Source organism: Semicossyphus pulcher, unplaced genomic scaffold (assembly GCF_022749685.1).
Source record: "Semicossyphus pulcher isolate SPU_LCO1_2020_fin unplaced genomic scaffold, fSemPul1.0.p SCAF_25, whole genome shotgun sequence".
Classification (NCBI taxonomy): domain Eukaryota; kingdom Metazoa; phylum Chordata; class Actinopteri; order Labriformes; family Labridae; genus Semicossyphus; species Semicossyphus pulcher.
The window spans coordinates 8923747-8948120 of record NW_027211699.1 but is presented as its reverse complement, the minus strand read 5'-3'; the positions used below and the strand labels follow the sequence as shown (position 1 = coordinate 8948120).

At 44.0% G+C, this 24374-nt stretch overlaps 1 protein-coding gene across 2 annotated transcripts; it reads left to right on the top strand.

Moving 5' to 3' along the window:
* kank2 (KN motif and ankyrin repeat domains 2) lies at window positions 1-23302 on the top strand. Of its 2 annotated transcripts, XM_069675771.1 has the most exons (13): window positions 1-82; window positions 10797-10881; window positions 15082-15157; window positions 15432-16808; window positions 17049-17258; window positions 17347-17455; window positions 17694-18227; window positions 18305-18392; window positions 19525-19744; window positions 19924-20066; window positions 20343-20543; window positions 20622-20720; window positions 21991-23302. In XM_069675771.1, the coding sequence occupies exons 3-13, from the start codon at window positions 15121-15123 to the stop codon at window positions 22045-22047; spliced, it is 3075 nt and encodes a 1024-aa protein (XP_069531872.1). In that variant the 5' UTR covers window positions 1-82; window positions 10797-10881; window positions 15082-15120; the 3' UTR covers window positions 22048-23302. The 2 variants fall into 2 exon arrangements, with proteins under 2 accessions (XP_069531872.1, XP_069531873.1); XM_069675772.1 differs by lacking the exon at window positions 10797-10881 and having other exon boundaries at window positions 46-82.
* Window positions 23303-24374: the final 1072 nt, after the last annotated feature.

Sequence of the window (24374 nt, the reverse complement as noted above, 5' to 3'; positions counted from 1 at the left end):
GCATCTCGGCTGCGGTGTTTTTGTCTCTGTCAGTGAGCGCTCCTCCTGGGCCGAGGCGGCTGAAAGGATTTCCAGAGGGCAGGTAAGAAGAGCAAATAAGTTCCTCTGTGTGAAAGCTGTCTCCTTTTGTCTTGTTGTTTTTTTAAAGCGCTTCGGACGCGCGTGAGTGTGACTTCTTTTGTGAAGCGTCGGTCCTGCCCATTCCCCCAGTCCTCTATCTCTCACAAGTAACGGCTCCTTTATCCTCCAAACCGTCCCCAGCTTCATTAATGCACATATTCCTACCTCATGTTTGGTCTAATTAGAGCTTTTATTTTAATATTCAGCATTTATTTACCTTTAGAGGAGTGTTTAGCTCAGTCTCGTGGTCGCTCCTCCGGTGCGTGCCTTTTTGTTCAGAGCATCACTGGAGGCTACCTCGCGCTGCACGGACCGAAAATCACAATAATATCAGAATAATATCAGAATTTAATCCATCGAAATGCAATATTTTACAGTCAGCAGTGACTCTATTGTATCACTGGCTTTACTTATTGTAATAAAGGGACATTTTCTGTGCAAAAGCTGAGCATTTTCTGTACAGTATCCCTGTTTAATCATCATGTACATACAGTGTTATTGTCATAGAGGGTTCATATAGAGAGGGGATGTTGCCACGCGGCCTCAACTTTAGTCTTAATCGATTAAAGCAGGAGTTTCAGTGTTGCAGCGAGCTTTCAGTCCTCTGCATGTTGCCAAATCTGTCGTCCCACTTTCTAACCGAGCAACACATTTAGCTGTTTGTGTTTGTGTCACATTATCTGTCGCAACAATCCCAACCATTTCCAATTTCATTAAGAAAATGAAAAAAGCTCGTGCAGTGAGACTCAGGGGAGAGGGTGGGTCCGTGCAGGATTCTGCTGCAAGTTTTCATTACTTCCAGATGTTCATCAGCTTTACTGTTGCCGCTTCTTGCCCTCAAATTTGCTGGTCTGGCTGTCTAGCTGGTCAGTTTTTATCTTTTGGAGATGGATGAGGGCCGAGCAGGAGGAGGATAAACCTACTTTAAAGTCTACTCAACCATATATGTGCTTTTTTAAAAGCATGCATAAGCTACGAGGGAAACTTTATGACCTTTAAAATTCCCTTATTAAATTAGGTTTTATGACCCAAATGCATGAATCAATGTTTCCCCATTGACGCTAGAGGATTAATGTTGTCGGCTGGGCAGAAGGAGGATCAACCCACCTCAAAGTCTATTTAACCATATTTGTGCTTTGTGCTTTAAGGGGAAATTTATTAACAACTATGAGCTTTAAAAGTCCTCTAATAAACAAAAGGTTAGGTTTTATAACTTAAAATACATAGAAGAATGTTTCCCTGTAAGTATATAATTTTTAAACGTAAATATGGAGGATTATTTGTTCGGCAGAAGGAGGATTAACCCCCCTAAAAGTCTATTTAACCACATTTGTGCTTTGTCAGATCATGCAAGAGCTATAGAGGAAATTTATCGTAAATTACGACCCTTTGATTTCCTGAAACAAAAAAGTTAGGCTTTGTAATCCAAAATCAACAAATAAATGCTTCCCCTGAGTATTTAATTTGTAATATTTATGATTATTTGTTTAGTGAAGAACTTTCTGTCTCCTGATGAGTGTGGTGGATCCATCAGTAAACACATCAGATGTTGTTGTGATGAAGGACATGCAGAGCTTGGCAGGATGTGGGGGTGTAGTCACCAGCCTGTTACACTGCATCATACAATACACACCACTGTCCTGCTGTTGTGTAATGGGCTGCTGGCTGTATTAAATCACCTACCAGTGAATAACAAGGATTGTAGCAGCTGCATGGCACTCAGATGAGCTCAGTGCTGTTGTTCATGTCGTTACAGGGGCGGGACGGTGGCTCCAGTCAAATATTACGTTTACAAATGATGTGAGGGAAATTCTGAATACGCACAGTTTAGAGTACCAGACTGGATCAACACCTCTTTCCTAACAACCATCTTAAAAAGAGTTTTTCCGATACAGATACCGGTATTCGATATCACTCCGATACCGTCTAAAACGTGGGATTGTGTATCAGGCAGCACGCCAATCTGGGCACCAATCTGAAGCTGCCATTTATTAGCCCCAAATAAAATGAAAATCTGCAAAACAGAAGAGATGTTTTGATACCATGTTTTCTCTCTCCCACAGTTTCCCATACCTACACGTATTGGTATTGGCCATTTAAAAGTGTCCCTCCAATACTAGTGCAATAAAAGTACATATTATTATTAATTTCTGCTAAGCTAATGTTTGTATCAGCTCCGCTCGCTCCTCCTGATGTGTTTTTTCCATCAAATAACGTCTAAGAAACACAGATTTTTAACTGTTTTCTGTCTCACCTGTTTCAATTGTCCAAACTTAAGATTTAAAGAAGGCATACGTTTATGGCGGGAAAACAAAGATTGTTAGCATGTTCCTATCTTTGGCTAATGTAGCACACTCTGCTAATGCCACACTGTTGTTGTATGCTAACGTGATAGTTGAGATGAAATCTGCTCGTCTTTGCCGCTTGCTACACGCTACATGCTCTGATACTAGTGTGATTAACATATTGTTATTACTATTTAACAGCTTTATCCTACACTACTTACCCTGTGTTGGTGTTATATGATTGCTATCATTGTTGTTTAGCTTGACTAAGTGCACTGAGGAATCCTAACCAAGCTAAGCACCTAGAAAAAAGTTAAGCTAACGATAAGCTATACTTTTTTGTGTTTTTACCAGTTTAATTAGCTTAACTTAAGATAAAAAAGAAAACAAAAAAAGACAGATTGCTGACATTTCTAGCTAGCTAGCTTCGGCTAACTTTGTACTCTTCGCTAGGAGTGCACTGTTCTTGCCGCTTTAAAAACAGTAGTAGTGGCAATAGTTTATATTCTACTGTTTTGGAGAAGTAAAAAGAACATTTTCTTTGGGGCTAATAAATTATGCTATCGAATCAGTGCATTGACCAGCATATGAGGCGATAGCAGCGGCGGTACCGTTTTCTGTAACAGAACAACAAAACAAGCTGTAGCGAAACTGCCGCAAGAATAAGTGATTTTCAGTAATTTGTTAAATTATGATAGCAAACAACAACAGTGCTATGCTAGAGGAGAATGTACCATTAGTCAGAGCTGACCTGAATTAAGATGTTTCTCATTATAATGAAATGTTTCTCAGATGCTGTGGTGGACCAAGTAGCTCTGAGGGGTTTGCAAGCCGAGCTGCAGCTTACGTTAGCTTTTTGGCGCTTTGCTTTTTTAAAGCTCAGCATTTCTGAATTGTTCATCACTCCTAATAAATGTGAGCCAAATTAAACGCAGAGGTCTCCTTCTTTGTAAAACTAACAGAATTGTTAAAAGCATGTTAAAAATCTGTGTTTCTCAGATGCTCGTATCCAAAGACAAGTGAGAGATGCGTCAAATAAATCAGTTTTTGTTTCTAGATTTATTTATGTTCTTGCTAAACTACCTGCCAAACTACATAATAAAAGAAAGTTCTCTGTAATACAATCTCCGAGCCAGGCAATCATATCAAAATCGGTTTGTTTGGTATGGTGAGTTTCCCTTATACAGTCTCTGAATATTCCCCTCTTTGTTTAGATCTCTAGTGAGTGTAATAACAGTGAAATCTGACTCCTCCATGTTTCTCTGGGGACCCCCTGGAATCCCCCCAGAGATCCCCGGGGGTCCACCAGACTGCAGTTTTGTGGATCTCTGCTCAGGTTTGTCAGCAGCTGAGAAGCAGAGTTACTTCTTTTTTTTACTGAGCAGGAATGTGATTGTCTCATTACAGCATTTGGACCCAGGGGTGCTGTGGTGGAATGCAGGGTTATAAACCCCATTTGCACACTAGGCCACACGCCGGGCATTTAAATGGTTTAGGGGAGGCTAATGAAATTACACCCTGAACCTGCATGAGACCGTCTGTCACTGTCTCAGAGCTCCCACTGATTAGCTAATCCAGACAGTTTAACTTCACGATTAATTACCTGTTAAACACTAAAACATACTGCGAGGAGTTTTTAACTGCTTATGAAACAAACTGAAATTAATACTGATGCGTCTTAATGAAAAAGCAAACAAAGACATCTGGTGGCACTTCCGTTTCCCTAGTGACCGTTAAGTCTGTTTTAAATCGCTCTGCATGCTTCATATTTGCTTTTATTCAAGGAAATTTTACAAAAAAAAAATAAAAACAATGGAAAGGAATCGTGACCTGGCGTTAGCAGCAGCTCTACACCTGGAAAATGTAACCTGGATTAGCTTCCCCTCCACCATTGTTGTTCACAAAGTTGATATTGGAAGTCCCACCCCTTCTTGATTTTGATTGGTCGGTGAGGGAGAAGGGACATTGATGAGCACTGCAGTGTTCCAAAAGTCGAACAATTTTTTAACTGAGAACGCTGTGAGCGCAGCGACGGAAAACGTTTCTGCTCTTAGGACGCCAAAGTGCTTTGATTTTGTACAGAAAATTGTCGCTGCCAGCGCAAAAAACTCCTTTAGTGGACACAGGCCCTTCCTGATATCTTTCATCACCTGTAATAAGAAATCAACATGTTTTTAACAGGCCTATTTTTTCAGTAATAATTCAGAAGGTACAGTCAATTAAAGCAGTCTATAAATATGCCTTTTAGAAACCATTAAAACAATTTTTTTTACGGTTTAAACCCAAAGAGTTTCTTAAGTCGAGATAAACATACATATTAAACATTTGACTACCAGTGTGGTAGCTAGTGGTAGCTGGCAGCCTACTGTAACGTTGTTGTAAGGGTGGCGGCTGCAACGGCGATCATGACAGTGCGTGTCCATTGAATAAAACATTTTAGATAAAAATATTAAAGTCGAGGTGAAATAAAAAATGTCATTTTAATCCTTTTAGATCACATCCCCGGTAATATTGTGCATCTATTTGACAATATAGGCCAAAAAAATACAGAAAATCCATTTCTCCGTATTCTTATATCAAAATCTGATCATTTTTTCTTCCGGTAAAACTAAATTTCCCGCGTGCTTACATAAGTTAGCACCAAACAATTTCAACCAATCAATCTGCAACATTTAGCCGCAGAGCACCAAGAACGCTCGGTCAGTTAGCTAGCTACTGCGCTGTGGAGAACGTCTGTCTACGCCCACTTCTCAACGATCACATCAATTCCCTCTAATGATATGTCCCGCCTGCACGTCCTGTTTCACTCGGAAATACGTCAGGATACGGAAGCTAGATACTCTCGAAATGCTGTTTCAGCTCGACTTTAATATAAAATATAAGCAGCACTTAAATCCAATGTAATGAGGTGCGTCCTATTTGTCCAAGTGAGTATTAACATCTGACATTGATGTGAGGACACTGGGTCACATGACATGGAAGCTATTGAAAAATAAACAATTTTCTACATTGCTATTGAAGTATGCATATTTACATGTATGAACCATGGGGGTCCCAGGGTAAGTCTTGGTGGCTGCCTTTGAAACAGTTTTTCTGTTGTTGTTTGTATTTTTGTACAAAGTTAATGAGTGAAATGACATATTTTAGAAGAAGCATCATCCTGATTTGGTCCTGACAGTGCGGGTTAATACTCCTACTTAACTATTTTAATTGGAACAACTGTTGCAGTAAAGTTTTAGTAGTCTAATCCGGCTTTCGAGCTTCTTGGGACAGTAATTCATTATCTGCTTGAATAATCTGACTTGATCTCCTTTAATACTTTAATCGCTCGGAAAAGCAGGGCGGGCTTTATGTCCAGTAAATCACGCTAACATGCAGGAACAGTCGGTGTCCTGGAGGTCTTCGCTGCCCTGTTTTGTTGTCTTTTGATCGGCAGCTCTCATTGAATCAGGAAGTAATTGATAAGATTCCTGAGAGGAAAACACTTAACTACATCATCGCTGCAGGAAGATTACTTCCTCTGCAGGATGCTCGGTTGTCAGCCTTCAGGATGTGAGAAAGATCTGTTATGATGTGGGATTACATTGTTACATATTGTGCATTTTCTTACCAAAGTGCTTATCACATGACTTTCTTAGAATGGCAAGATTTGTTTGGGGCAAATAAACATTTCCTACGTCCGACCAAGACAAGAATTTAAATGTGTTAATGCACCTTTTAAATCTTAGAAGAGCAGTAGGTTAATCTTTTAATAAACATAATGTTGCATTGAACACCTGTTTTATTCAGTTTGACCTTCCCAAAGCTCCTTTGCTTTGCATTTCTGTGGTTAACAGACAAAACTGACAGTAGCTTTGTATGGCAGGGTCAACAGTTTGAGAGGTTGTGTCTTATTGGAAGAAATTAAAAAAGGGCCCAAGTGAGGTTGTTAAAGGGCCTGTTTTGGCCAATTCAAGAAGTTGGTTTTAAAAACTACCTGTGTTTGCAACATACGTCCCGTCTAAATCCAAAATAATGCCAAATATCAGGTATTTGTAGCTGATGACTAGTTTGGGCTTCATCTGATTGGAAAAATGGTGTGAAAGATGGACCAATATACCCAGGACTTTGACTGATAGGCTACGTTTACGCATGCATATTTCTTGATCGTCTTTTGCGATGTATTTATTGCACATGCTATTATATATCGGGATTGGTATCAGCCTTTGACGCTGCCTTAAATGCAGTATAAGGTATTGGCGTGTAGGACGCTCCAATATACAGAGGCTACAGTCCTCGATGTGGCGGCTGCGGTTTTGACTTCCACACTCTTTGCCGCGTGTCGTCCCCACTCTCCTCCGTTTCCGACACTATCCACTGTCCTCTCTCTCTCTCTCATTAAAGGCATAAAAGGCCAAAAAAAAAGGTATCTGCGTTTATACCAGAACGAATTAGCCCCAGAAAGTCAGCTGGTTTGAGGTAAATTATCCTGGAGTGACAACAAACAACAACAGCGTGTTGTTTGCAGAGAGTCAGTCAAACCTAGTAAAATATCAGCAATCTGTTTTTCCACCAATATTATCAAAATTTTTCTTCGGAGTGGTACTTGATATTGGAAAATACTCAAGTCTAGGGTGAGGGTGATCACAACTAAGAGGAAGTTGTGATTTATTGTGCAGCATTATTTGGTATCCGACACGCTGACCTGATCCTTTTAACCCCACACTGCTGTGACCGGGTCTCCACCAGGTCTTCCTGCCGTCTGGACTTCGTCTTCCTCCCCTGCAGACCCCACACTCTCCTCACAACCAGACTCTCTGCTCGGCATCATTCTTAATCCCCACCTCCACAACTGCACAGGAATTTTCTCCCCAAATACTCCCCCCCTCCCCCCTTTTTTTTTTAATGTCTTTTTTTCCGGTGCCGCTCCTTGCCGCTCGGCCCCACCCTTGCTTGGTTTCCTGTTGGAGGTCAGCACAATGACCAATCACAGCAGACTGGCGGGTGTTTACTCTGCTCTTGTTCCAGGAGTAATGGGAGCCGGCCAGCCCCTCCTTCTTGGCCGTACTGAAGCCAGCAGCAGACTGTCTGCTCCTCCATACCTCCACTCCTTAATGTAAAAAACAGCGAGAAAAGGGGCAGAGAGTCCTGGATGAGACGTCCCATGGGTTCATGATTTCACTGCCCTGATTTTTAAAGCACAAATTAGTCATACACCACATGTCCAGCAGCAGCACAAGAGCGCACTGTACGGCCATGTTGATGTGAGATCATGTGGCCCCGTTACGCATGATGAAGGCCCCGTCTGTCAGGCGGTGACGTACACCTTTCTGCCACATTACGCTCTGTGACAAGTTTGCAGTTGTTGCTGCTACATTTAGCGTTCTGTTAGCTCGCTCAGGAGGAGATTTCATGTAATTTTTCCTGATTTATTATTCATTAAGGAGCAGTTGGCTGAATGAAGCCATCTGTGCTGCAGCATGAGGAGGAGGAGGACAAAGACGTCTTAGTAGAAAGGTCAACAAGCGTGTCTCCTGACTTTTATTAAACATTTAAAACTCTCATGCGTGCTCTTCCGTCTCTGCAAACAATCGGCTTTATTTCTAACGCCGCTCCTCGCAGGGATCCTCTATTGTCGGTCTAAATTTAGGACAGGAATGCACAAATGATGGTAATCTTCTAGGCGGAGTCGTTCGAGATTATGAGGAGAGGTCCTTTGAAACTTTATATTGTCTTCATAAGGAGCTCGTGCAGCCCTCTTTTGGATGATCTGGCTGCGTTGAGAAAACTTTCTGGTGTCTGGTGATTCATCCAAATCTGAGAACAGTCATGGTCTTCTCATTTGAGAAGTTTCCATCTAAAACTCTCAGCAGCGTTTCTTTTCTGCTTCTTTTTTCTCCCCCTCCTCCTCTCACAGTTTTGCCTTTCTTCCCTCACATTCCCACTCTCTCCCCCACCCTCCCTCACGTACTGTACTCCGACTCTCCTCTGCTTTCTCTCTTCCTCACCCCTGCTCCTTTTACGCTCTCCTTCTCCTTGTTACTCTTTCTCCTGGGCTGGGAGGAAGTGACTCGGTTGTTTCTTGATCCTTCGGGAATAGAAAGATGGAGCTCCCTTTCCTGTAACCCTTTCTTCATCAGACCTCAGACCGTTGCTACATATCATCTCCGTTTGCCACAGCAATTCGCACTGACCATCTAAACCATGCGAGGCTAAATCGGCAAAGGAAACTGGTGCATTTTATCATCTGTTGTCAAAATGTTGCTACTTATTTCGGGGGATAATAAATCAGGAATTTATCATCACAAATTCAAAACAGCTAAATCTCTTGGGTTTTCCTTACCTGAATAAATCAACGTTAAAGCTACAGCTGTGTTTGTTGGTCTGTGGGAGTCCTCAGGCCTCGGGAGTCGGAAGATGTGTGTGTTTTCATCTGGGAGTCGATGGGAGTTCAAGTTGTCTCCTGTAAAGTTTGGTATTTGTCTTACAGAAGTGTTTGCCAACTGCAACAACACATGATTAAAACTCCTTTTTGTTCCCTGTCTTTAATCCTTTGAGAGCAGTTTGTTGGCATTTATATGTTGGTCTTAAAATCAGGTATATATGCGGTCCTTATCTTAAATAAATGGCAGCAAAGTTTTGGAGCATTTCAAGGTCTAGAAATCAATCGCTCGGTCGGTCCTGTTCCTTCTGTTTGAAGTTCCTGTCAGTGTGTGGGTCAATAACAGCACTTCATCAACTGTTTGTTTGTTTTGAGGCGAATTTCCTCGCCACACACTGTTCCTCTCAGTCTCTCTCTCTCTCTCAGATGCCCCTCCTTGCTTTATATTAGAACCAGCTGTGGAACCAGCGCCCGAATGAATGGCTCTTTGTCGTTGCAGTCTTAAAGGTCTGCTTCTCCCCCTTACCCCTCCACCCTCTGCAGCAATGGCAACACAAAGATATGAAACAATAGACTGAACAACAGAAAGTCTTGTTATGAAATTATGCAAAGGTCACCCATCAGGGCTTTTTAAGGCTCCGACAGAACGTGGAGTCGAGCTCGCTTTGGCAGCAGCCTGACAGCCCAAGTATGAGAATCAGCAGACACAGTCATGCAGCTTATCTAGTGGTTACAGTGCTGTGTTACAGTGTGTTTGTCCATAAAGGGAACACATTATAAGGCTCATGAAGTCAGTCTGGCTTTAACTCTTTGAAGGTAATCTGTGTGAGGGTTGTTGCAAAAGATACCAGCAACAGAAATACCTCTGATACCGCCTAACAAGCAGTACCAGGTATCAGCAAGTATGCTAGTCAGTGCACCGGATCCAATCCCATAATTTACCCCAAAAATTGTTCTTCTTTCTACTTCTTGAAAACAGAAACCTTCACAGCAATAATAAATAATATGGCTGCCAAAAGCAAACGTTGCTACAGAGCGGCAAAGAAGAACAGAGTTCAGGTAAACGATCCCGTTAGCAAACAACAACAGCGTTAGCAAAGAGCGCAATGTTAGTCAAAGCTAGCATTAGCGTTTTCCTATCACATGTTTAAATTCTGTACTTTTTTATTTATTTAAAGTTTAGGTCATTAAGACAAGTTGGACGGAAAGCAAATTAATGTTGAAAATCAGGATTTCTCTGACGTTTTTCGGCATAAAAAGGCAGTTAGAGCTGAGCTGCCACTTCAGTTAGCTCGGCTTTTTTTGAGGGTGGGATTCCTTCTGTGTCCTGAGCCAGGCTATACAATAATGATAGCAATAACATCACAACAGTACAGGCTTAGATGATAAAAATAAATCACTGTGTACATTAGTTTTTGCACTGGATATTGAAGGGTCTTATTGGTCATCAGCCCATCCTCAAGTTCAGGAGTTGAAATCCGTATTGGGAAGGAGAAACTGGTATCGGAACATCTTTACACTGTGTAGATGACGGATATTCCCACATGAACTTGAGGGCGTAGGTTTGTACCAGTGGATTACGGGAGTCTTAGTCACACAGGCAAGAAAACAGAAAGCACTGCCCAATCACATGGCAGGGAGGCTCCCGGGCCTTGAATTGATTAGAGAGCCTTGAATCGTAGCGAGGAATGGGGTGGGGTAAAGTGTTTCTAGGAAGCTGGGAGAGCAGCTCCGCGTGGATCAAGCTTCATCCAAGCTGGAAAACACAGAGGTCAGAGAGTGATTGGCATTTCATGGGGGTATATTGTTCGCATCCGGCGTGACAGTCAAAACCAGGGGAATGTTTGGGAATGTTTTTCCAGGCTTTGCAGCCTGTGTTTGTAGTCTTCCGGAGGCCGCTCTTTTGCAGCCTGTTTCTACAGAACACACCTTTTCATGCAGTTTAACTACCTGTTTAGATATTTCCATTTTTCTCGGCTACAAAAAAATCAAAAGCCGCCAAAGTTCAAGTGTATTTTTGTGTCCAACAGGTGCTGACTATAAGAGTGCAAGAAAAGGAAGGGAGAGCAAGGAGCCTGGGGAGGAGAGATCCCGTCCTCGCAGCACAAGCAGCTGGTACGAAGCGGAAAATAAATCCCTCATTTCCTAATTCACAAACCATTCCTGAACTTGAGCAGAATAGTAATGATCAAGAGGGCTGAGAGAGTCAGTGGAAAAAATCCTTAAAGATCTTCTGTGGGTGGCGGGAAGACTGGTATTTCTGACTTGGCAATACTGAGGTCTAATCCTTTGTAATGGCAATAATAATAAGGTGACTCACTGAATGGAAGCAATGAGTTTGATAAACTTGGGAAAGCTGACCTCGAAATGAAGCCTGGCATCTTAAATTACTTGTCAGGGTGGTCCCAATCCTCTGATGCACCAAAGGCACAAGATTCTGTATACATGAGGTAAATCAAATCCAGTTTTAACCCCCCAGAAGCTAGCATGCACAAGTTCAGCTGCCTTGCATGCACTGAACGATTCTGCACACAGCGGTATAATAGCGTTATTCTCCCGACATGTTACAGGACATACCACAGACGTGTAATTTGTGCTGGATGACCTGCATCTTACCCCCCTGAGGGTTGTCTTAATCTTAATAGCCGGGGATGGAGGGAGGAGACCAGGCGATGTTAACTTCTGTTAGCATGGTATGCAGCTGTATGGGGGGTGTAATTGTGCGAGGGGGCATTTGTCTTGGATAGAGATGTTCCAATACCAATACCAGTATTGGAAATGACTCTAATACAGCCTGTTGGAGCTGTGCACATGAAGCATTGTTTGTTGTTTATTGTTTAGTAATATGATTAGGTTTGATAACGTGAATATGATTATTTAAAATATTTTTAGTTTTCTTTTACTGGGCAGTTTGGGCCCTGGGTGAAGTGTACATGTAGGGGAGTCAGAGATTGGGGACCAGGGAAGGTGGATGGTTTTTTACCAGGTCAAGGACAGAGGAAGACGGCACCAATCTTTGGTTTGTATGCTACAAAAATATTTGCATAAACGTCAAAGAACTTCCTTTTTCTTGGACATTTTTGCTTCAGCGTAAGATCCGCTTCCTTTGTTCCCCAGTGGCTGGTTTGCACCGCAATTTATAAGCCTCAAATAAATCAGTGCTCTGTTCCGGCGAGAGGAGACGTAACGAACACTAACACTACAGTCATTGAACTTTCCATAACCGTGAATATCTGCTTCAGACCGACACGAGAAGCTGTTCTGCTGCAGACTGAGCCCACCTGAGGGCTCCAACACAGTTTGTCCACAGGTTAAATCTGTGTTTTGGGAGACATCAACATTGCGGCTCCACTAGCCGATCTCTACTGCACACACTCTGGATACAAATGAACAAGATGGCAGTGCCCGCTCAGGAGGGATTTTGGCCTTACACGAGAGGAGGTGGAGACACGTCGTCCATCTTTATAAGTCATTGTATGAGATCAGTACTTGGTTTTGGCTGTATAACAAATGGTTTTGGAACATGTCTCGTCCGGGATGAATCGCCTGGCGCTGGGAAAGAGTGCAAACTAGTTTCTGTTCGATGTCATCTCAAAGGAACTCTGTTTGAGAGCTGAGAGAGAGCGAGGAAGGTCAACTACTTCACCCCAGCCACACACACATACACACACATACATACACACACACACACTCTGGGGGAGTACGAACACACATGCCAACACATCTGAAACACCCCATAGGCCCCTGCTGGAGAAGCAGATGTGAAGGCCGGGTGGCGTGGGCGTTCAGAGGGGGGCGATGTGGGAGGAATGACCCCCGGAGAAGCAACAAGACAAGAGACATTTGAAGCAGAGAATAATGTGAGTTAGTGTGTGCAGATTTCAAACCACAAGTCCAAGAGGAGTCAAGTGGACAGTTTCAGCCGTCTCGTCTGCTGGGTCGGGCCGTTTGGTTGCAAAACTGCGGACTCTAATTATATCTCATCTACTGTCCTCTGTCAGCGCCGTCCTCCACCCTTCTGAACACACACACACACACACACACACTTTCTCACACTTAGTTTCTCACACACACACAACCACTCCCCTTCTGTCTGTCCTGGGATCACACACCACAGTGGAGCACACAAACTATACAGCTGTTTTCATACACCAAAGTAGATGCTTCTTCTTCTATTTATGTTTCTCAACAGTTGTAGTGCTGCTGTTTACTTTGTTTACTACTTTATACTCTTTTTCTGTGCTATGCACCAAAAACACCAAGACAATTCCTTGTATGTGTAAACCAGTGACTGTATGTAAAGATGGTATCCGCCTCCTCTTGTTGTACACAAATGGAGCCAAAATACCCCCTGAGCGGGCGCTGCCATCTTGCAAATTTGTATCCAGAGTCTGTGCTATACAGATCGGCTGGTGGAGCCGCAGTATTGACGTCCCGCCCCTCCCTCTACCCAAAACACAGCTTTACCTTGTGGCCTTGGCGTGTTGGAGCCCTCAGGTGGGCTCAGTCTGCATCAGAACAGCTTCTTGTGTCGCTCTGAAGCAGATATTCATGCTGATGGAAAGTTCAATGACTGTAGTGTTAGTGTTAGTTACGTCTCCTCTCGCCGTTCCTCCTGTACTCTGCTACTCGGGAACAGAACGCTGCAGGAGCCCCATTTGTCCACAGAGCTGTCAATCATGAGGCCACACCCCCTTTTTACAGCATCAAATAACTAATTAAAAGTAAACATGTCAGAAAAATGAACACTTGGAAATAAATCAGCATGATAAGAACTAACTATAATGACAGAAACCATGTTTGAAAAAAATTTATTTGACGTGTATTTTGATTTTATAGTTTGACTCATGTCCCATCTGTTAACATGGAGGAGGCGGGCTTTATGAGCTATACTGCAGCCAGTCAGCAGGGGGCGATAGAGAGGGTTTGGCTTCACTTTCAGGGAGCTGTCATGTCCTCCGTCTTTTTCTACAGTCTGTGGTGTAAACCTACTTGGATAAACCCAAACCACAGTTTACAGCATGCAGCAAATAAACAATCTGACACTTTGATTCCTTCACTCACTCTCTTTTTTATCCACCAATGTAAGACATTTTTAATCATACATCTAGGGCATCTGATGTAATGGAGTTTGCTTTGTGTCCGTGTCCTTTGAATCTTTTCCTATCACAAAGGAGTGTGAGAGCTGCTTCTAATTCTGTGTAACAGTGTCTTTGTATGTACATGCATGCAGTATTTCCATGCCTCAGAGTGTGTGGTAATCTGGGTATAAGAGGGTGATGAAGGGGCACAGATTAGGGGAATCGCACCGAGACATTAAACTGACTACGGGACTTGAAGAAATACCAAATCAAGTTAGTCAGTCTTTCCGAGTGTCCTACTTTTCACAAACGAGCAAGCACCGAGTAGGGTCACAAGATAGCGAGCAGGCAAGGGAGGGAGAGGAAGAGCTCAAATTAAAGACTCAATTCTTGCAGAAGAAACAGAAAACGAAGCGTCCTGCCCTAAAAAAACAAGAAGGTTTGCAAACTTCTGTTTTTAAAGTAATATAACGACCGGCTAAAGCTGTGGATGGCTTAAACATTACATCCCCGGTTCCCACAAAGTGATGACCTAGAAAGTTAATCTTTTCCAAACGTAGAGGCATCAGCGTTGTGGGCTCTATGTCTATGCTGGCGCTGTGCAGGAGGAAAAAAAGCACAATCTTTTGTAAACAAAGAGTCAAAGTGCATTAAAGCTGCTGCGAAAAATGCAAAAAGTTCTCAGAAATCCACTGTTCTTTTCTGTGTTGTGGGAGGGAGGGAGTGGAAGAGACAGTGACCGGTGAAACCTCCTGATCATCAGCTGACGTTGAGAGGGGGAGAAAGCAGCCAAAAAAAAGAGGACAAATAGAGAAGAGGCAGGAGGGGGAAAAAGAGAAAGAGAGAGTGTGTGTAAACCCTAAATTCAGAGGCGAAGTTAGCGTGCTCGGATGATTCCTAATAAGGTTGTAACTGGCAGTCTCAAACCTCTGTCCTGGAATCAGCTGCCAGGAAACTTTCCCCTGTAACTCCTCTCCTCTGAGCGCTAAGAACAGAAACAAACACACAATCCGCCTTGACCCACAATGCTCCGAGTATGAGCGGATAAAATTAGAAAGGAAGGGAGGCAGGAGGGTGAAGAAAAGAATGAAACTATTTCTGACCTTTGCACAAAAAGAACAATGTGGTCAAACGTCCAAACAAACTTTTAACCCCGTCTTGTTATCACTGCAACAAAAGCAGCTGTTTAAAATATATCTGCTATGCTCATGTGTTTCTGTCCGTCCCTCCACAGGTGAGAGTTTGAGGGTGACTGTTTGATTGGCTGCTCAACATGGCTCAGGTGCTGCATATGGACCCCGGCTTCCCAGGTGCAGCTTCTATTTATTTTAACCACTGTAATCTGAATATTCTTCATAGTACTTGATTAACTGTCAGACAACACTGTAATGTAACTGTTGTTCTCTTATAAAAAGGTCAGGTTAAAGTTCGTGCCCCTTCCCACTTTGTGTGTAATTTGGTGATTGTTCCCGAGTAAATACACAAATACAGAGTTTAAACAAACTTAATGCTATTTTCTAAAGTCTGAGCCCAAGATTAGACACAGATTTCCGTTTGTTTAAAGTTGATTTCCTTCCCCCTCAGGGAAACTCAACCCGCCTGCTCCTCCTTCCCTGCACGGCAAAGAACAGGAGGCGCCCTACTCAGTGGAGACCCCCTATGGCTACCGTCTGGACCTGGACTTCCTCAAATATGTTAACGACATAGAGAAGGGGAACACTATCAAGAAGGTGCCTATCCAACGCCGGCCTCGCTATGGCTCCCTGCCCCGCGGCTACGGCTACGCCGGCTCCTGGTGGACCTCCACTGAGTCTCTGTGCTCCAACACCAGCATGGACAGCCGGCACTCCTCCTTCTCCTACTGCGCCCCAGGCTACCACACGTCGCAGAGGCCCAGCTTCAGCACCGCCCGCGTGGAGAAGACCCTGCTTGATGCACGCAGGAAGCTGGAGGAGGAGAAGGAGGGGCGGAGATTCTCCAACCTAGGAAGCATGCACAGCAGTGTTGCAGGCTCCAACACCTCCATCAGCAGTGCACACAGCTTTAACCGAGCCCACGGTGGAGGCGGATCTTTCACCCCGATGAGTTCTGGCCTGTCCACTCCAGTGACGCCCACACCTGCCCACCTGCAGCACGTCCGGGAGCAGATGGCTGCAGCCCTCAGGAAGATCAGGGAGCTGGAGGAGCAGGTGAAGACCATCCCTGTGCTGCAGGTCAAAATCTCTGTGCTGCAGGAGGAGAAACGGCAGCTCAGCGTCCAGCTGAAGAGCCAGAAGTTCCTGGGCCACACTCTGGGTTTCAGCCGAGGTCGTCCACGAGGAGAGCTCTACATCGACATCCCTGAAGAGGAGGTGAGCGCGGGGGCGAAGAGCAGCAACAAGCCAGCAGGGCCCCTGTCACCCACCACACCTGAGGGCTCCAAGCAGGACTCCGGCTGTGAGATCGAGGACACAGTCATCGTTGGTGGTGCAAGACCAGATGCAAAGCGGGAAGTGCGAACCATTGGAGTGGGACCAGAGGACTTGAAGGGAACTCGCCAGGTGGGAGTTGGGGTTCGGGAGGAGGATCTGGGGCTGCTTCCAGAGGCGGTGGCTCTCAGGAATCAAGTGGGTCAGCTGGAGGGCGACCTAAAGAGGACGATGCAGGAGCTGCAGGCTGCACAGCAGCAGGTTGAAGCCGTGCAGAAGGCGCCTCAGGCGGACCATCCCGTCATGGCTACCAGCATGGGCTGGCAGGAGCCACAGGGCTGCAGCCTGCACACTCTGGTCAGCTTCACACAGCTGCCCCAGCAGAGGGAGCAGAGGACTGTGGGGATCCAGGTGTACACGCTGGAGCAGCCGACAGTGGTGGAGGTGGGGACTCGGCTCCATGCAGAGACCTGCAGCTACCCCACTCCTCGACCAGCTCAAGGAGACGTGGAGGAACAACACAGACGACAAGCTGAAGGCCTGGGTTCACCTGGTAGTAGTATAAACACTCTTAAGTATAAACAACAGTAGCAGCCCTCTATGAAGCATAGTGTTGGCGATAGTTTGACTGTGTCAGAAAGGATTGAGCTAAATATGTCCCACAATTTGTTAAGGATAAAACATCAGAAACAACATCACCACTGCATGGGACTGCAGTACATAACTCTTAATTGTGTTCCTCCATCAGGGTTTTGATTAGTTGGGGCTGAAAACTCTTGTTTCTGTCTCACAGATGTTCCGGTTGAGGTGCCTCTTGCCGTCAGCTCCAAGCAGGTGCGAGACATCCTAAAGAGCGAGTTGTCCACCTCGGTACCTGTAGCTAATCCTGTCATTGCTGTGGGCACGTCAGGTGATCAGATCAGTTTGTTGCCTTTAAAAGAAGCAGAGACACACCTGCTCACATCCACAGAGGCTGTCCAGTCACAAGGAGAACCTCAGACAGGTACCTGGACTGTTCAAAACACCACCTGACCATCATTGTGACTACAATCCAGTTTCTAACGTGTGATCACTGGTGTGTTTTTTTTCAGCCTCGTCTCCTCCGTCTTCTCTGAGGTCAATTATGAAGCGGAGAGCAAAAGGTGAACCAGGGTCTCCCTCGACAAAGAAAAATCTGCAGTTTATTGGAGTTAATGGAGGGTAAGTGTCTTCTACAGCTGCTAATCCTGTGCAACTGCCAGTATTTCCGGTCTCTCTCCAACTGGGGGAGATTCAAGAGCAAACTGCACTGAGTTGCAACACTTTGTGTGCTTGTTTCCTCCCTCAGATTTCAAGAGTAGAAAGTGCTTGCACTCCCAGCATATGTACAGGGATGAAACAGGTTTGAAGTGCAAAGACTCTGATCTGTTTGACAGTGGAACATGTTCTTGTCTTGCAGCTACGAGTCCACATCGTCAGACAACAGCAGCAGCGAGAGTTCAGACGAGGGGAGCGACTCCAGCGAGTATCATGAAGCCAGAGAAAAACTACCAGAGTCAGCTGCCCAGAACCAGCAAATAACCCACAGCCAGCCTCCACAGAGCAACAGTGTACCTCAACAAACTGCCGTTCAACTACCAGCCGTCATTCCAGACTCACAGCAGAGTCCTAACCAGTCTGAAACTGCAGACACGATACTGCCAGACAAAGCCCTCCAGTCACCAGCGACAGACACTGTTCAAAAATGTGCCTCCGACTGCGCTCTTCCTCCCCCAGCAATTGATTTAGCCTCTCAAGAGACCGTCGAGCAGCTGTCAGAAGAACTAACCATCACCTCCACATCATCAAACACTGAATCCATGACGTCCTCAGTCACCTGTCCGTCATCACTGTGTGTCACGAAAACCACTGAGATCACCGAGCAGCAACACACCGCCCATTTGGAAACAACCAGCCAGGAAGAGCCACAGCCAGCAGCCGTCACACAAGCCAGGTACATAAATGCAAGTTGAATAGACAGACTGATGATACTATCAGGCGTGTGTGTGAATGACTGACTTTGTGTTTCAGACTGGAGCTGAGTGACAGCCTGATGTCGGCTCTTCATGCCCTGCAGAAAGCTCTGGGGGAACCGAACGCCTTCAGCCAACAAGGAGCAGTGAGTGATTGTTTAATTCACTTTATTTGATCAGGATAATTCACTTCGTATCAATACAGGAAATCCAAAGTGTGAAACAACAGTCGATCCCAACACCAACTATGTTTTGTGTTGCCCGTGTTACCTCCTGCAAGTATGGCGGAGCTTCTGGCCAGTTCCAAAATATGTGAAAACGGTCTGCCAGCTGTTCTCCACATTTCCTCCAACATAGACCCCTTCCAACCTCAGCTGTCTGAACACATTTTACTGTGGGGGTTATAAAGTATCCAATCAGATTGAGCCAACAGAATTCCCTCCAAAGACCAAAGCTGATGGAGGTCGAATGTACCGAGTAGATACTTAACCAATCCTGAGATGACAAGTCCAGATTCTTTCTCCTATTTTATTCCAACCTCCTTTGTCGAGTGTCTTACTGGATGGAATTCTTGAGTGTAAAATTATTTCCTGGTTTCCTTACACATATCAGGAGGATTAAAGATGCCAGACAAAGTGTCTATTATAAGAAATTTATTGACGATGTGGAGACCACAATTGTCCACGACCGTCATCTATAAGTTCCTGATTGTGGACACCATGAAGGGCATTATCCCGTGGTCACTGGGTAAAGAAGATAAATAAGACTGTGAGGTTTTGTTTTCATGCATCTTAAGTTTTCAACACCTGATGGTTTGAGTTAAACCTCCACTTTAAAAGTTTCTAATGCTATGGAAACTGGAAACAGGTGACATTTCTAGTCTGCAGCTCAGAGAAAACGCCAGAAAGTGAACGCATGCCTGCAGGATTCAGGGTAAACATTGTGTACTGTTACTATAAAGTAAATATTATTTGACAGTATGTTTCCAACAAGACTATCTAGCTAACCAGCCATGTCATTGTTCGATACGAAGCCAGCACTTTAATTTACAACATATAGGTGTCCAATGTCAGAAATTAACTGACTCCCTTTAGTCAAGAAAACATAGTTAAACCTTTATTATACAAGAGGCTTAAAAAACAAGACTTTGGACAAACATCCGATTTCCTATGTTTCTCCAGAGGTTTGGTTTCCGAGAAAACTTTGTCTCATTTTAGATTATGAGAAACTTTTCTGCGTAGGTAACAGTCTGTGTCTCCTCTTTGTGTCTGATCTCAGAGGGCAGCCTACACCGCCGTGCTGCAGGAGTGGCTGCGAGTCTCCTGTCACAAAGCGGCCGACACAGCGGTCGTCAAAGCCCACATGAGCGCCTTCGCCTCCCTCTCTCCTCAGCTGCTGGAGTTTGTGATCAACATGGCTGACGGCAACGGGAACACGGCGCTTCACTACACCGTGTCTCACTCGAACTTTCCCGTGGTGAAGCTGCTGCTGGACACAGGTGAGCCGTGTGTGTGTGTGTGTGTGTTAATACATGTGAGAGACAAGAGAAGAGACTATAATCATTAGTTTTTAGTGTGATACTTTGTTCCAAAACTTTCCCGTCTCCAAAATGTCCCTGTCAGTGTTTGTGCGGCTGTTACATCACCTGTCACACTGATTGCTCTGTGCACCTGACAGGTCTGTGTAATGCTGACAAGCAGAACAAGGCGGGCTACACGGCCATCATGCTGACGGCTCTGGCTGCCTTCCACTCTGACAGTGACCTTCAGACGGTCCTGCAGCTGCTGCGCACCGGGGACGTCAACGCTAAAGCCAGCCAGGTGCGCCCTCTACTGCTCATTAGGTTTTACTGCACCTCCACACACAACCAAAACAGTGACAGAACGTTAGCCTCTGATGTTTACAGGACATGGCCGACCTAAGGAAGTTAATATTTGTACAATAAGGAAGCGAGTCTGGTGATGACACGACGCAGGAGAAATGAAGTGATTGGTCAAATTTGCGGACATGGTTGCCCTGAATGCACTAGGATGTTGCGATAACAGCATCCTGACTTCACAGACCTCCATGTTTAACGATTTGAATGATTTTTGCAGGCCGGGCAGACGGCGCTGATGCTGGCGGTCAGCCACGGTCGGGGGGACATGGTGCGGGCGCTGCTGTCTTGCGGAGCTCAGGTGAACATCCGTGATGACGACGGCTCCACGGCGCTCATGTGTGCCTGCGAACACGGACACGTGGACATTGTGCGTCAGCTGCTGTCGGTGCCGGGCTGCGACGCCACTCTCACCGATAATGTAAGAAAATATTTACTTGCCTTCTTTCTCTCGCTAACTTTCAAACCCATCATCTCACCATCCTCTTGTTTCTGACAGGACGGCAGCACGGCTCTGTCCATCGCTCTGGAGGCCAGCCAGAACGACATCGCTGTGCTTCTGTACGCTCACCTCAACTTTGCAAAGCCTCCGTCCCCTGTGAGTACTCAGGTGCACTAACACACACCTACTGCTGTCATAAGGACCTTTTCTTTAGAGGGACTAAGCAACGTTGATCAAGATGGAAAAAAATTACTCTGATAATTATATTGATCATATTTTTAGCCATATTGCACAGCCCTTAAGTGGACTTTAAAATCATGCCAACACTAATGAATAGGGCTTCATGATTATGGCCAAAATGCTAATCATGATCAATTTGATCAGTATTGAGATCATGATTATTTATTACACATTTTTGACTCAAACTAAGTCTTCAAATCAGGTTCTTTACCTGAATTTGGTGCATCATGGGTAATTTCAATGTGTCTTTAGGATTTGGGTAGGTAGGATGTCGCTGTACAGCATCTCTGTTCTGGATGTCTGACTTGCCGCTGGACAAGGACGGGGAGCAGCTCGTTCTTCCTCTCGGCCTTCACACACTCATCATGCTGCACTTTGTGCTGTTTTTGCAGCTGCTTCAACAAATTAGCCGTGTTGCTTTGTGGCGCAGACGCAGCTTTCATGACCTCTTTGCATATTATTTTTTCTCGCCGTCCATGGGCCGGTCCGTCAGTGTAACGAGTGACTTGCTCTCTTCCTGTTTTAGCGTAACAACAAGCTGCGTTCAAAACTCGACTGAGTGTTAGTAGCCAACATGACAAACAACACTTCTAAGACATAACAGAGAAGTTTATTATGAGATCACAATGAAAAACAACAAAGAGGCATTCACGAGGACAGCTACGTATTCTCTTCCCGTTTTCAACCGCTGCTGTAACTACGACCAAAGAAGCATTGTGGGTGCTGGTTTGGCTTAGCAGCTAATGTGCGCACCTCATTTATAGAGGCACAGCCCTCGACGATGTCATCCCCACTCTCTCGTCCCACATTTCAGACTCTAAAGGTAAAAGCCAGAAAGAATATGAAAAAAAAAGTCTCCAGTTAACATGGTCACTTGTTGCCGAAACACAGATCACTCTAAACTGCCACTGCAAGCTAGGTGCTCATGACATGACACTCCAGCTCCCCCAAAAGTGAAGCCCAAACCTCTCCATCGCCCCCTGGGGGAACGGCTGTTAGTTTGCGGGGCGCTTGATTTGAAGAGTTTTCTACAGGCGGAGCATTTTAAACGTCAACATCACCGTCAGTCACGTTTGCTAAACATGGGAAGACAAAATATTGATTGGGATAAATATTCGATGAATTGTGCAGCCCTACTTATGAATGTTCGACAATAAAACGGTCCCTTTTTTCCAACCGTCTCCAGGTTTCCCCGAAGTCTCCTCTCCTGGGTTCGTCTCCTCCTGCCGGTGACACAAAATAAAGCCTGCACCTCCTGCGACTCAGCCGATTCACAGCAACGACTCATAACAGCGTTTGTGTATTCATCTGTAATTAAGACTATGAGTTTGTGTGTTTTTTTCCCACCAGCCATAATTTAAGAACATTTTAACGTGCAGATAATTACATGACAGCTTGCACCATTGTTTGAAGCATTGCTTTGTGTACATTATTTAATCACGGTGTTGGTTAAAACGTGGACTTCTTTGTGGTACAAGCTGAAATACTAGAGACGTAGTATCTGTATAGATCCAGCACTTACAAGTCAAACAGTTCACTGAATCACAGGCTCATTATTATACACTTGTTTTTGTTCCATATGATCTTGTATTAGTTGAGTTTTCATTGTAACGTGTACACAGTAGCATCATTATGTGTGACATCACAGGAATAACAAAAGCCACCCTCTCATGTAAAAGTGTCCTTGCATCAAGTAGCTAATTGGTGCTACAAAAATATAACACCACTTCAACAGTAGATCAATATTTATACACAAGATTTATTTACTCTAGAGTATTTTTGATAGTTTTTTTAATTCAGGACAAAACTTTCCCCGGCAGTGGTTTAACTTATTTCACTTTTTCAATGAGAAAAACTTTTATTTTATGTGTTGCAGCGTCCCAAAGCAAACCCAAAGATGTATCCTCCTGTATGTCGTGGTAAAAATATTAACACAGGCCGGGTATCAGTGTGAGGGAAGGCAGAGGTGGACATTATTCTGAAGGTACTATGGTTTTTGTATTTTTATAGTTGAAGGTATTTCAGATGGTTGTTTGGAAAGAAAAGAGTGTTTGTAAATTAACCTGTGCTTTTAAGATTTAACGAGACTGAGAGACGACTGAAAGCTGGTAAGATTTGTCAGGGAAGCAGAAAGTGACAGATTTGGGTCTTTAAAGGACGTGTAAGATGTGAATATGAAAATAATATATGTCAATATAAACTGGTAGTTTTAACGGCTAAAGTCAATTTCCTTGAACGTAAAGTGCAGAGGCTATTGATGTCAAAATTGTATTACTTTTTAAAGATTTTTTCACACGTTTCATATTCACTTTGAAGCAATTACATTTTTATAAACTTCCAGTTTTTTAATTTAAGTATCTATCTTTTTATACATTTAGATTTTTTAAGCTCACACCTTCTTTATGTAACCGCACAGCTCTTCAGTTTATGTTTTATGAAGGTTTATGTCAAATTCTAGATTGTGTTTCTCAAGTAATTAATAAATATGGACCACACTGCTTCTGTTGCTTTTATTCACTATTATTTAAGTTGCAACCGGGGATGTAAAACAAGGTAAAAGAGCAGGTTCTTATCAAGTCATGTAGATCATTAAAACAATGAGCACACAGATTAAATGACCTTTTTCATGTTTACATTTGCTTTATATTAGTTTTGTTTTTTACAGACTTTCGTATCTTCTATTTTCGTAGGATAAATTATACAACAGTGAGTTCCAACCAAGTAATCTAAGGAGAGTTTTGGTATAATAAACCTTTAAATCGTTTAAAACTCTTAAGTTGTTTGACAAAAAGTGGTATTGGGGTGGAACACTGCCTTCGTCCTAGAGATGCGGTCCCTGAATTGTGTTCCTGAAACTACAGCCTCCAGCTCTGCAGAATATTGGGACAAGAGGCATTCGATGAGTGCTTATATGGAGAACATCACTGGGACTTTTTACTGTGTGTATCACTCCGCCACATGTTCTGAATACTGTTAATGAACATTAGAGCAGACTGTCTACATTAATCAAGCTGGTTCCTCTGAATCACACAGCAGACTCTTCACTGGTTGATGATAAATTAAAACAAACAGATAAATGTACACGATACAAAGTAGCTGCTCAGTGGCAACTTATAGACACAAAGTAGCAGGAGTACAGGAGAATGTTTGGGTTGCTTGGCAACAGTCAAGCATCAGTTTAGTTGCGGAACTAGTTGAGTTTTTGGCGAAATAATCTGTTGTTGATCGTTATTTTTTTTATTTGCCGCTTGTATTACTGTTGTATAGCACCTGGCCTGCAGTCTCGCGCCTACGACCGAATCACAGCAGAGCTTTTATTCAGTACAACATCACTCCCTCTCCTGTCATGTTGCTTAAATATGGACATTCTCTCACGTGTATGATAATGTGTATGGTAGAGAATGGTTGTATGGTAGAGAAGAGTTAAGGAGGTCCCTCTGTCTTCATCATATCCCTGGTGAAAAACAGAATTAACATTGTCTGTTCATCAATTTAAAGACTAATCAGTATATCATGTGGCCAACAACCATCTAAACCATCCTAACTGTAGGTTTTATATCTCATACACTT

What these genes read in the sequence shown, in the direction of transcription:
- kank2 (XM_069675771.1), top strand. Translation starts at nt 15,121, where the DNA reads ATGGCTCAGGTGCTGCATATGGACCCCGGCTTCCCAG. An exon ending in TATGGACCCCGGCTTCCCAG is followed by an intron (nt 15,158 to 15,431) that starts GTGCAGCTTCTA and finishes CTTCCCCCTCAG; the next exon opens with GGAAACTCAACCCGCCTGCT. An exon ending in TGAAGGCCTGGGTTCACCTG is followed by an intron (nt 16,809 to 17,048) that starts GTAGTAGTATAA and finishes TCTGTCTCACAG; the next exon opens with ATGTTCCGGTTGAGGTGCCT.